General features: G+C 46.4%; 1 protein-coding gene across 4 annotated transcripts in view; it reads right to left on the reverse strand.

The window, feature by feature from the left end:
* The window catches only part of LOXHD1 (lipoxygenase homology PLAT domains 1), a 141,341-nt gene extending 131,735 nt beyond the window's left edge, over positions 1 to 9,606 (reverse strand). For all 4 annotated transcript variants that reach the window (XM_074340031.2, XM_088797976.1, XM_074340030.2 and 1 more), the window contains exons 1-2: positions 5,867 to 9,606; positions 1,552 to 1,666 (exon numbers count right to left, since the gene is read on the reverse strand). In XM_074340031.2, the coding sequence (XP_074196132.2) occupies positions 1,552 to 1,666; positions 5,867 to 5,996 (245 nt within the window). In that variant the 5' untranslated portion in view covers positions 5,997 to 9,606. The remainder of the gene's footprint in view (positions 1 to 1,551; positions 1,667 to 5,866) is intronic.
* Between the last annotated feature and the right edge of the window lie 2,662 nt (positions 9,607 to 12,268).

The following is a 12,268-nucleotide window of genomic DNA, read 5'->3' on the forward strand; positions in this document are numbered from 1 at the left end:
TGGGAACTCCAGAAAACAACTTGGCCAACTCCCCAAGGTCTACTGGCTTTTCCCTGGGCGGGTGCCTTCTGGGAGGTCACATGGCAAAGAGGATGGACTTTTCCTGTATTCTCTTTACCGGGCCCCCATCACTGGAGGGAAAGACTTCCACAAATGAGTCACTCTGCAGTATAAGCAGAACAAGAAGGCGGGTACCTTGATATGCGGAAAACGGACAGAATAGGGTGCTATGCCTGCCTCAACACTGTGGCCTTTACACCATAGTCTGATCTCAGAGTAACAAGTGGCACAGGGCCTGGTCAGTCTGCTGCGGACACAGTTTGGGGATGTTCTGGCCCCAGCCCTTCACAGCTTCCCCTGCCATCGCTGGAGGAGCCAAGCCATAATCCCCACAGGTCACAGCCTCAGCCCCAGAAAGCCTTCAGGGGTCCCCACATACACTGGCCAGGGCCACAGGCCACATGCTCGAGGAAAAAGTCTACATTAAGAACCTGGGGTTTGAGGACCAGCTTTACCACCAAAAAGCTCCATGATTCAGCTGCTCACTGCTCCTCTCAAGGCCTCAGTTTCCGCAAAATGGGTGAATCACATTTAGCGGTTTTCAAATTTCTCTTGGCTACGGAGCTCTTGGCGCAAATAGAACCTGACCCAGAAACTTGGTGGGGAGAACAATCCTAAGTTGAGCTGCTCAGGAGGAAGGAAGGATGGGGCACAGTGGGCCCAGAATCAGCTGATATGTCATGGGTGCCGTTTAGCACAGATTGAAAACCAGCTGCCTAGACCGTCCGCAAGGCCCCTAGACATCTCTGGAATTCAGTGATTCTGCTAAGCATGGCCGAGTACTCATATATCTGTGAGTGCCGTGTGCAGTGGGAGGAAAGGCTTGAAAAGAGAGAAGGTCCTGCTCTCAATGGGTTCTAAGGAAATGGAAGACACAAGACACAAGACACACACACACACACACACACACACACACACACACACACATGCTCATCCACACAAACACACACATAAGCACACGCGAAAGTAATGTAAATGGCTGACTCGAGTGTGCGTGAGCTGGTTTAATACGATGCTGGTTCCTAGGGGAGATGTAGGAGCAGCGTTTCAGCTCGTGGCTCCCTCACATGCATGACCTTGTCTCCTCTTCTCCAAAGCCCTATGAGTTTGGTAAAAGGGGGTTCTCACTTCCAGATGATATATGAGGAAGCCAAGGCCTTGGATACAAGAGATTCGACTAAAGTTACATGACAACTAAGTGGTAAAGCTGGACCCAGACCCAGGCCTCCTGATCCTGAGTTTTGTTCTCCCACATCAAGGGATAGCTAATCTGAATTCTTGCACATTTTGAGATCCAAAGTAGACATTACTGTACATAAAAACTCAAGAGAGGCGCTAAGGAAGGTTGACAGGAAATCACTGGGAGAGACCTGGCTGACAGGTAGGTCTGTCATTAGCAGAGGCTGGTGCCACGTAACGTGCCCGTGGACGCACACGTCTTCTCCCCTGACTCCCAACCCAGGACCCCACCAAGGTTTAGTTAGTACTCACTTGCTGGTGAGCTGGAGTTTAGGAGAGATCCCGTTCTCTCCAAAAAGGGTGATGAACACATTGGCATCTGTCCCTGCGCCCCGAACGTCTCCTGTGGATGTGACCACCTCGTACACTGGAGGAGGAAAGGAGAAGACAGATGGCGGTCTCAGAGAAAAACACCCAGAACCCTACATGGGCTTGGAGAAGACATAGCTCCTGCCAGCCCCTCAGGGGATGCCCAGCCACAAAGGACTCTGTGAACCCCGCTACAACCTGCAAGCTTCTGAGCCAGGGTCAGACTCACACCAAGTCTTGCTGTGAGTCCAAACCTGCACACTTCATGCTGCATACTCATCTTACAGGTAAGGAATCTTTAGGCACGGGGACAAGCCCAAGTCACACATTATACGGTGTCAACACCCGAACCCAGCCTGTGGCCTCCAGATGCCCAGTCTGTGGTCTTTCCAGCACAGCACACGCAGGCCCTCCTAGACATGACCTTCTTCACAGCCTGCACCAAGCTCGCACCTTCCTCTCTGCCCTCTGACAATGCAACTGCCTTGCCAGGCCTCACCTCCCATGACCTTCTGGGCATTGCACTGTTATCTCAGGATAAGCCATTCATTCCAGGGCTGGGGGGTGCAGGGCTTTGCCAGGAGTCTCTCTTTGGTAGGGCACTGATTTCCCCTCTTTTTGACCCCTTGTAGCTTGTTCCGTTTGCTGTTGACACCGTTCCTTTTAATGTCCCTGGTGATGGATGAAGGTCCCCATCAAGACACCGTGAGGGAGAGAAAGGAAGCAGTCTATTTGCAAGACTCTCTGTCTCTTGCAATAAACAAAGCCTTAATTCTTCCTAGTCCACACCATAGGGGTGTCTGATCTGCAAACAACTCCTGAAGCCCTCCCTGGGACAACTCTGGGCCCTGAAGTGTTGCCCACATGGCTTGCATATACACCAGGGCATTTCCAAACCAAGTGTCCATAGGAAAATGATCAGCCTGGCAAAAATTCTAGAACCACATCATATGAGAGAAGACATAGAGGCTTGGAGATGCTTGGTTTGGAGAAAAGGAGAGTCTGGGCTATAGGATGAAGAAACTATCTCAATAGTTCATTAAGGGTACAAATCTATATTTAAAAAAGGACCACACAATCTTTTTAATAGGCAACAATTTGTTTAAAAAAATAAACATACACTTACCCTAAGACCCAGAAATTCCACTTTGAGGTATTTACCCAAGAGAAATAAAAACATGTCTACACAAAGACCCGCACACAAATGTTCGTAGCAGCTTTATTCATAATAGCCCTAAAGTGGAAACAACCTAAATCTCCATCACCAGGTGAATGGATAAACAACTTGTAGTACATCATACAATGGAATACTACTCAGCAATAGAAAGGAATGAACTACTGACACATACAATATGGATAAATCTCAAGCTCGTTATGCTGAGCCAAAGAAGTCAGACATAAAACACTATACACTATAATGCCATTTATATGAAACTATAGAAAAGACAAATATAATCTATTGTAACAGAAAGCAGAACATGGTTTCCTTGGAGTAGGGGAATTGACTGAAAAGGAGCACAGGGAAATTTGGGGGGATAATTTAAATATACTACATATAGATTGTGTTAATGGTTGTACAGAAGTATACATGTGCCCATCCTCATCAAACAGCACATTTAAAACGGATGCATTTCATTGTAAAATTATACTTCAATAAAGTTGAAAAATGGACAAGAGAATTAAGTAGGCATGTCATAAATGAGGGTATCCAAATAACCAATAAGCATATGGAGACGTGTTCAGCATCATTATTCATCAGGGAAATGCAAACTAAAATTACAATAACATACTACTATATATGCCCCAGAATGGCTAAAATTAAAAAGACTGACAATACTAAGTATTGGCAAGAATATGGAGCTATTGGCACTCCCGTACATTGTTGGTGAGAGTGTAAATTGTTATGAGCTCTGGTAGTTAAACATAATGTCCATCCTATGACCCAGGGATTCTACTTCCAATTATAAATCCAAGAGAAATGAGTGCATGTGTCCATCAACAGATGTGTACAAGTACAAGATCTGTATCAGCTTTATTCATGATAGCTAAAAACTGGAGAAAACCCAAGAGTACATAAACAATACAATGGTTAAATAAATGGTGATGTATTCATAAAATGCTATAGTGCACCATAGCAAAAAAGAGCAAACTACATAACGTGTCACAACATGGATAAATCGCTCAGATACAATGTTGAGTGAAAGAAAAGCTACATACAAAAAGTGTATACTGCATGATTCCATTTATCTGAAGTTCAAGAACAGAAAAAACTAATCTATGGGGATAGAATCAGGAAAACTATTATGTCTGGGAAGGCGAGCAAAGGAGTTTTCTGGAGGTTGGAAGTGTTCTGTGTCTTGTGCTAAGCGGCGGTTACATAAGCACGCATATGTAACAATTCATCATGCTATACCTTTACGAGTTTTGTGCTGTATATATATTATTCCTCAAATTTAAATTTTTAATTAAAAAAACTCAGATATCTGACGAACTATCTTGTGGAAAAACAAATTCTGTGGAAGATATAAAATTCTGTGTGGCTCTAAAGGGGAGGACCCCAACTCATAAAGTCTGTTTGTCAGCACAAAGAATTGTCAACAGCAACAGAGATGTTGCTCCAAGCACAGAGCCTGGCAAGTGGGAGATGCTCAATAAGTAATTAACCTCATGAATGGATGAGCAAATAAATGAATGAATTAAACAATCAATAAAATGAGCATGAACTATAGAACTAAATGGATTATTATCTGAATTCCAATTCTACCATTACTGGCTATGTGATTTCAACCAAATTTCTTACTGAGCCTCAATTTCCTCATCTCTGAAGTAGGGATAATTTCTTTCTTAAAGGATTATGGTAAGTATTAAAGCAAATAAAACAAAGTTTTCAATGTTCATACCCATTGACCTAGCATTTCCATTTCTGGGCATTTATCTTACAGACACTCCTCCACAGTTGGACAAAAGATATGCATTCCGTAAGTGGTAGACTTATCATCAGCATCACCACCATCATCACATCATCACCATCAGTGTCATCATCATCATCATCAGCAGCAGGGTCATTGTCACCATTGTTATCATCATCATCATCAGCATCAGCATCAGCATCATCATCACCATCAAGGTCATCGTCACCACCATCACAATCATCATCATCACCATCAGGGTCCTCATGGTCACCATTACTGTCATCATCATCACCACCATCATCATCTCCATTGTTGTCATCATCAGCATCAATATCCTTCTCATCATCACTGCATCATTCCATTAACAATATCCCCAAGGAGGCTGCCTTGAGGAATTGTATCCCAACAGATGCGGGGATTGTGAACAAGCCCCTGGGCAGGCACAGAGCAGGCATTCAATAAACACTTGGTGAATAAATGAATGGGTGAGGGAATGGATGAACGAATGAATGGATATGGTGCTTACAGGGACTAGTGAGCCCCTCTGGAGTAAGTGCTGAGAATTTTAGTGCTTTCAGGGACCAGGGACCAGACAGGCAGCATGGATGGATAACACACGGCTAGTATGAAAGATAAGGAGAGGTGGAGACTATCACAACCCGGAAGTCCACAGCCTAGAAGCAGTCACAGCCAAAAATATTTGAAAACATTAAAAGGCAGAAGAAAACAAAACACCAAAAACCCTTCTGCAGGCCAAACTTGGTTCCTGGGTTCCCAGTTCACCCCTTCTCTGGTTTACCTGGCAAGAAGGTAGAGCATTTCAAAGCAGCTCCCAAAGCCCCAGAAGAAGAGGAGACTAAAAGGACAAGGCCCTGGGGTCCAGAGTCCACGTGGGCCACAGCCTCTCCTTGCAAAGCCCCAGGCCCCCATCTCCATTGGCAACAGTGGGCAGCAGCCCCGAGCCCCCGCTGGACACGCTGCCAGGGGTCAGGTGTCCTCCCCACCACACCCAGTCACAGCCCTGTCAGGTCAGGCTCTGCCTAAAGCAGGCCACGCCATGGAGACCAGACTGCAATGTGGCTCATGGGCAAGGACCTGGGGAATGTGAGCACTGCCGTTCTAGTCTATTCTGTGCCAATAAGATAGTGACAAAGGGCAGGTCTCTGTCTCTGCATCCAGTAGGGGGCGCTAGCGTAATGCCTGCCCGTTTACTCCAAGGGGATATAGATAGTACAGACGCAATAGGAAATCCATAAGAAAGGGGTTGGAACCTCAAGTTCCTCCCTCAAAGCACAGGACGAGATCCTCGGCTGCGCCCCCCACACCCCGCAGGCCGGACCGCGCACCTTTGGCCTTGTAGTACTCGTGCTCCAGTTCCTCGTCGTCGTCGTCGGAGGCATAATTCAGCAGCTCCTCCTCATACAGCGCTACGAAGTCAATGTCTTTCTTTCTCCTCTTTTTCTTCTGGGGCATCATTTTGCTGGCTGCTTCGTCCTGGCCCTCGCTAGCTCACCGGGCCTTCCTCCCTGCACCACCTTGGACCCTCGGCCCTCTCTCCCTGGGCGCCTGTGCCGTCTGGGTGGGCCAGGAGCCACACTTGGGTCCCCCGTGCCCACAGCGCTGCTCCTGCTCCCCTTGCTTCTTGGGCCTCTGAGCTGAACCTCAGTGCCTTATCTCTGTCTTTCCTGTCCCTGGCCCCTCTCTCTGCCATCCCCTTGCTGGTCACCTCCTCTTGCACCTGCCCTGGGTTTTCTCCTTGGGCCTCATCACTTATTCATAGGGGCTGAGGGCAGGCTGTCCTCCTTCCTCCATGCCCCTCCCAACAGCTCTCTCCTCCCTTCATGCAGAATCAGGTGACATCGAGCCCTTGGCATCAGTTTCCCACCTGGCCTCCCAGCAAAGGGGGCACTTGGATCTCCTCCAGGCCACCCGAGGGGTGGGTGGCGGCCTCCCGCCATGGAGATCACTCTAGCCCCACAGGCTTCGAGGGCCGTGAACGATGCCCCTGGGCCTGGGACCTTCCTGAGGAGAGCAGAGCCCCAAACCAGCTAAGCTGCCAGGACTCAGAGGCCTGTTTCTCTCCATTATTCATGACCTCTGATCGTCTTACGGAGCAGGCAAGGTTCTTGCTGGATTTTTCTTGCTCTCTTTCTCTGCTTCTATCTCAAGATTGCTGCCTCCTTAAAGTGGCCATTTAGCCAGGGGAGACCTGCTACCTTTCAGGGGTGCTGCTCCGAGGAGCGCTCGGACCACCCACAAAGCATTTACTGAGTTGTGAGTGACAGCACTGGTAGACCCTAGAGAAGGACACTGGGGAAGCCCACCAGTGGGGTTTCTCAGTGTCCTGGGTGACCCCACAATGCCCAGGCAAGTGGGGCAAGGTTCACAGGCATGTGTTATAACAAGAAATCACCCGCATTGCCCTCTGGGCTCTCACATAAAAAAGTAAAAACCTTCCGAGCCCACTGCAGATGCCAACCCTACTCGGCCCTGACCTTCTCCACCTGCAGCCCCATACGGGGCATTCTCAGTTGGAGCAAGAGAATCAGGGCCCACAGACCCCTCTCTACCCTCAGTCAGAAAGGAAAATTCCCCTCAGGGCCACTACACTCCTCTTCCTTGCTTATTGTACTTTATCAAGATTTTATTAAGGCACTTAATTAAGATTTTATGAAGATTTCTTACAACCCCAGTTGTAAGATTTCTATGTAAATCTTAAACTGCTAGAAATTTTCAGTCCACTTGGAACGCTCCTTCCTCTGTCCTGGTGAGGTCACTGGCCAGAACTGGGCCTGATGAGCACCTCTTGGCCATGTGGCCTGGCCAAGGCCTGTCTCCCCATCCACAAAGGGGGGTACTAATGATGCATGCAAACATGTTGGGCACTTGGAGAAAGTGCTCAGCAAGTGGAAGCCTCTGGAACACAGTAGAGGCTTAATAAATGCCTGGGACTCTCAATCTGAATTTCTCTTTCTTATTTTTCGTGGAGGGGGGAGTGATGCTTTGTTATCACCTCAAATTGCTCCAGAAGCCCTCCTTCAGTTCCTGTATGCAAGGACCGGCACTCTGTGTCCTCCTTCTTCTGCGGGTTCCCTCTCTCTGTAGCATATCAGAGGCCACAAGTGAACAGCCTGGAACGTCTGTGTCTCCCCTATTTCCTGGGAGGACTGCCTTGTAAGGGCTTCTTTACTTGTCACCTTCCTCCTGCCTCTCCCAGCCATGAGCTCTGTGGAGGCAGGGTTCATGCCACCAGGGTCGCCATGAAGCTCCCAGAACCTATAGCACACCTGGCACACAGTGGGCCTCCATGTGCATTTGTTCAGTTAATAAATAAATGACTGAATTGCAGGCAGGTCTGTCTGTAAAGCAGCCATGAACATAAGGCTCTCACTATTTCCACAAGGAAAACAATATGGGCTAAAAAGAAACCACACTATAAATGATGTATTGGTGAAGTGAATGTTCCAGAACAAATACCACTCTGAGTGCCACTGGCCTGGAGAAGAGGTCATTTCCTGGGTCCAAGAGCGCTACCTTCACAAATATGAACAACTGTTCTGTGGAGCAAGCACTAGATCCACCTGTGTGGATGAAAGGACAGTCTTATGACCAGAGGTGGTGATTACAGAAAGGCAGGTTTCCACCCAATCCAGGAAGAAGGAATGAAGACTCAGTCCTGCCTGGGGTGGCAGTGGCTGTGGGGTGACAGAGATGTGAGGTCTGGAAAGCATCTCTTGCCAGCCGACAGCAGGAATTGCTCTGGCGGTCCCTGTGGATTTGAACCTGACAGGCCTCTGTCTGGTAGCTGGGAATTTCTAAGGCACTGAATGGCAGGTACAAGTAGACACTGGAGCAACCATGACAGGTTACCCAGCTAGGGTCCTCTGTGATGGGCCAGGGGCCAGGGAAGAGCACCGGCCCGCTCCAGGCTTGGCTGCAAAACCCTGACCAGAGTGAGGGGCTCTGCCCCAGACCCGTGGGGACTGAGAGGAGGGCAGGAGAGTGTCTGCCAGCCCTGCCTGGGGCCTCCAGCCTGAGGCAGAGTTCAGAGAGGACGAGGGAGCTAGCTGGTCTGCAATCACCACGCGACTTTTCACAAGCTCCTCTCTTGTCACCTCTGTGTCCCACCACCTCTCTGCCTGGCATTGAGTCCAACTATTGAGCTCTTAGCCCCAAGCTCCAGCACCCAAGTTCCCTGGCCACCACCTCTCTTCTGTGTTCTGGGTCTCCTCCCCTCATAGATGCCCTCTGTCAAGGTCAATGTTTCCTTAAATGGGATTCCAGGACCACCTGGATTAAACTCTGCACAAGAACTCATCAAAATGCCGCTTTCTATTGTCCATATTGTGCCCCCCCCCCCCAGACCTACTGAAGGTAAAATTTGGAATCTACAAGTTTAACAACACCCTCTCCTGGGGGTAGGGGGGTAGCACGTTATATGAACTAAAACTTGGAAGCCATAGTAGTCTACACCTTCCCAGGTGACCTCAATCAGCTCACCTGGCTTTGGGGAGAGGCTTAGCTTCCATCCCAGGGCTACACATTGGAGTCACAGGGAGAGTTTTTAAACGATGATGCCTGGGGTATAGGAAGGCGTGGAACTCACCTCCTCCCATGAGCAAAATCAAATACACATGTATATTGACAGCAGTTACTCGGGTGAGACAACCAAGCACTGAATGAACCGCTTCTGACAACAAACAAGTGAACGAGACCAAATACAGAAGTCTTGGGAAGCCGAGAGAGCCCTCTGGGAGCCACGGGAACTCTCTGGGGAGGGAGGAGCCTGCAAGAGCCTCTGTTTACATCCCTCTCAGCTTTGCCAGGTCTGGGGGCGCTCTATCCTGTGACCTGGGACCTACCTGCAAGATCACCTCAGTGCATTCACAGCTACGTTGCCTGCAGCCTTGTTTTTTTAAGTATAATTGGTATACAGTCTTATTATATGTTGGTTATATGAGTTTCACGTGTACAATATAATGATTCAACATTTTTATACATTACGATGTGATCATCCCACTAATTCTAGGAATCACCTGTCACTGTGTAAACTTATCACAATATTGCTGACTATATTCCCCTTCCCCTTTTCACTCATCCTCCCACCCCCTCCCTACTGGTAACCATCCCTTTGGTTTCTGTTTCTACAAGTCTGTTTTTATTTTGTTTTCAGAGTCCACATACTAGTGAAACCATACAGTATTTGTCTTTCTCTACCTGGCTTAATTCACTTGGAAGCAACCTAGAGTCCATCAATAGATGAATAGCTAAAGAAGATGTCATGTATATATACACAATGGAATATTAGGCAGTAATTAAAAAAAGAATGAAATGTTGCATTTGTGACAACGTGGGTGGATCTAGAGAGTATTATGCTTGGAGCCTTTGTCTCCCAACAAAGGGAGCAAGCAGGAAGACAGGGCATCACCACACCCACCTGCCCTCCCTGCCGAGAGCTGCTCCACAAGGCCAGTGCCCCAGGGGCAGTGAGCTCATGCTCGGCTCCACGCAGCTGCCCCAAACCATCGGGCACATGGCACCTACACATAAGTCCCCTACCCAGGACCACTTTCGGTACAACAAACAAGAGATTTATGGGAGCTCTCCAGGGACTGTGGGACTTCTCTGGAGTCCAAGGGGATGGTGAGCAGCGCTGTCCACATCACCCTTCACCTCCATAGGGTGGGGGGGGCTTCATCCACAGGCTCTGGCCTGCCTGCCAGGTCACTGCAGCACGTTCCCAGACACACCACCAGGGCACATTTCAGCCCGAACAAAGGGAAAAAGCAAGATCGACAAGGCGTTACTACAGACACCTGGCTTCCCCACCCAGAGCTGCTCCAGCTCCGTGAGTCTGTGCCCCATATGCCTTGGGTGCCTGCTCGGGCTTCTACCACCTGCCAAATCCACATGGCACACACAGTCTACACAGAGCCCACTTCTGCATAAGGCCACTTGTCCAAGAATGGAAGAGACAAAATTATTTTTGTCTAATTCATTTATCAAACATAGAAAGTAAAACAAGATGAAAAGACAGAAGAATATCTCTCAAATGAAGGAATAAGAAAAATCCCCAGGGAAAAATAAACCCTAAGGAAATGGAAACAAATAATTTGCCCGATAAAGAATTCAAAGACATGGTCATAAAGATGGTTACCAAACTTGAGAGTGAAATAGAGGAATTTGGGGAGAATTTCAACAAAGAGTTAGAACGTATAAGAATGAACTACGCAGACCTGAGGAATACAATAACTGAGATGAAAAACACATCAGAAGGAAACAACAGTAGATTAACTGATACAGAGCTAGAGCAGCAACCTGAAGGACGGACTACTGCAAATCCACCAATCAGAACGGCAGAAAGAAAAAGGAATTTTAAAAATGAGGTTAGTTGAAGGGGCCTCTGGGATAACATCAAACACTCACACATTTGCATTATGGGGATCCCAGAAGGAGAAGGGGGAAAGGAACCCAAACTTTATTTAAAGAAATAATGGTTGAAACATTTCCTAACCTGGGAAAGGAAACAGATATCCAGGTCCGGGAAGCAAAGAGAATTCCCAACAAGATGAATCCAGAGACCCACACCAAGACATACTGTAGTTAAAATTATAGAAGTTAAAAAGAATCTTGAAGGAAGCAAGAGAAAAGCAAGTTACATACAAAGGAAACCCTATAAGGTTATCAGCTGATTTCTAATCAGCAACTTTACAGACCAGAAAGGAGAGGCAGGATATCTTTAAAGTGCTGAAAGAAAGGAACCTACAACCTAGAATAACTTGCCAGCAAGGTTATCATCCAGAATTGAAGGAGAGATAGAGTTTCCCTGACAAGCAAAAACTAATCCAGCTTTATAAGAAATGTAAAGGGTCATCTTTAAATAGAAAAGGAAAGGCCATAACCTAAAATAAGAAAATATGAGAAGGGCAAAAACCTTCTCAAATAGTCAACAAATACAGAAAATCAGATATTTAAAAAGCTACTACAAAGGTTAAAAAAAAGTATCAAATTCAACTCAAACTACTGTAAGTAGTTAGGAGATACACAACACAAAAAAATCTCAAATATCACATCAATAACATAAAACATGGAGGGGGGAGTAAAAATGCAGTCCTCATAGAAAATATTCGAACTTAAATGCCTATCAGCTTAAAATAGACTACTATAAAGTGATGTATACAAACCTCATAGTAACCACAAACCAAAAACCTACAAAAGATATAAAAAGAACAAAGAGAAAAGAATCTAAACAAAACACTAAAGAAAAACAGTAAACCAAAAGAAAGAGATCAAGAGAAGAAAGGAACAGAGGATGCCTTATAAAAACAACTTAAAAACAATTAACAAAATGGCAATAAGTACATACTTACCAATAATTATTTTAAATGTAAATGGATTAAATGCTCCAATAGGGTGGCTATTAAAAAATGTGACCCATCTAAATGCTGCTTACAAGAGACCTCAAATCAAAAGACACATACAGACTGAAAATGAAGGGATGGAAAAATATATTCCACGCAAGTAGAAATGAAAAGAAAACTGAAGTAGTAAAACTCATAATACAAAACAGACTTTAAAACAAAAGATGTGAAAAAAGACCAAATTATAAAGGCATCAGTCCAAGAAGAGGATATAACAATCATAAATATCTATCCACCCAACATTGGAGCATCTAGATATATAAAGCAATTATTAATGAACATAAAGGGAGAAATCCACAGTAATAGTATTGGATAATAGGGCCGGCC

The sequence above is a fragment of the Rhinolophus sinicus genome, chromosome 4 (assembly GCF_057876585.1).
Source record: "Rhinolophus sinicus isolate RSI-liver-muscle chromosome 4, RSI-T2T, whole genome shotgun sequence".
Lineage (NCBI taxonomy): Eukaryota > Metazoa > Chordata > Mammalia > Chiroptera > Rhinolophidae > Rhinolophus > Rhinolophus sinicus.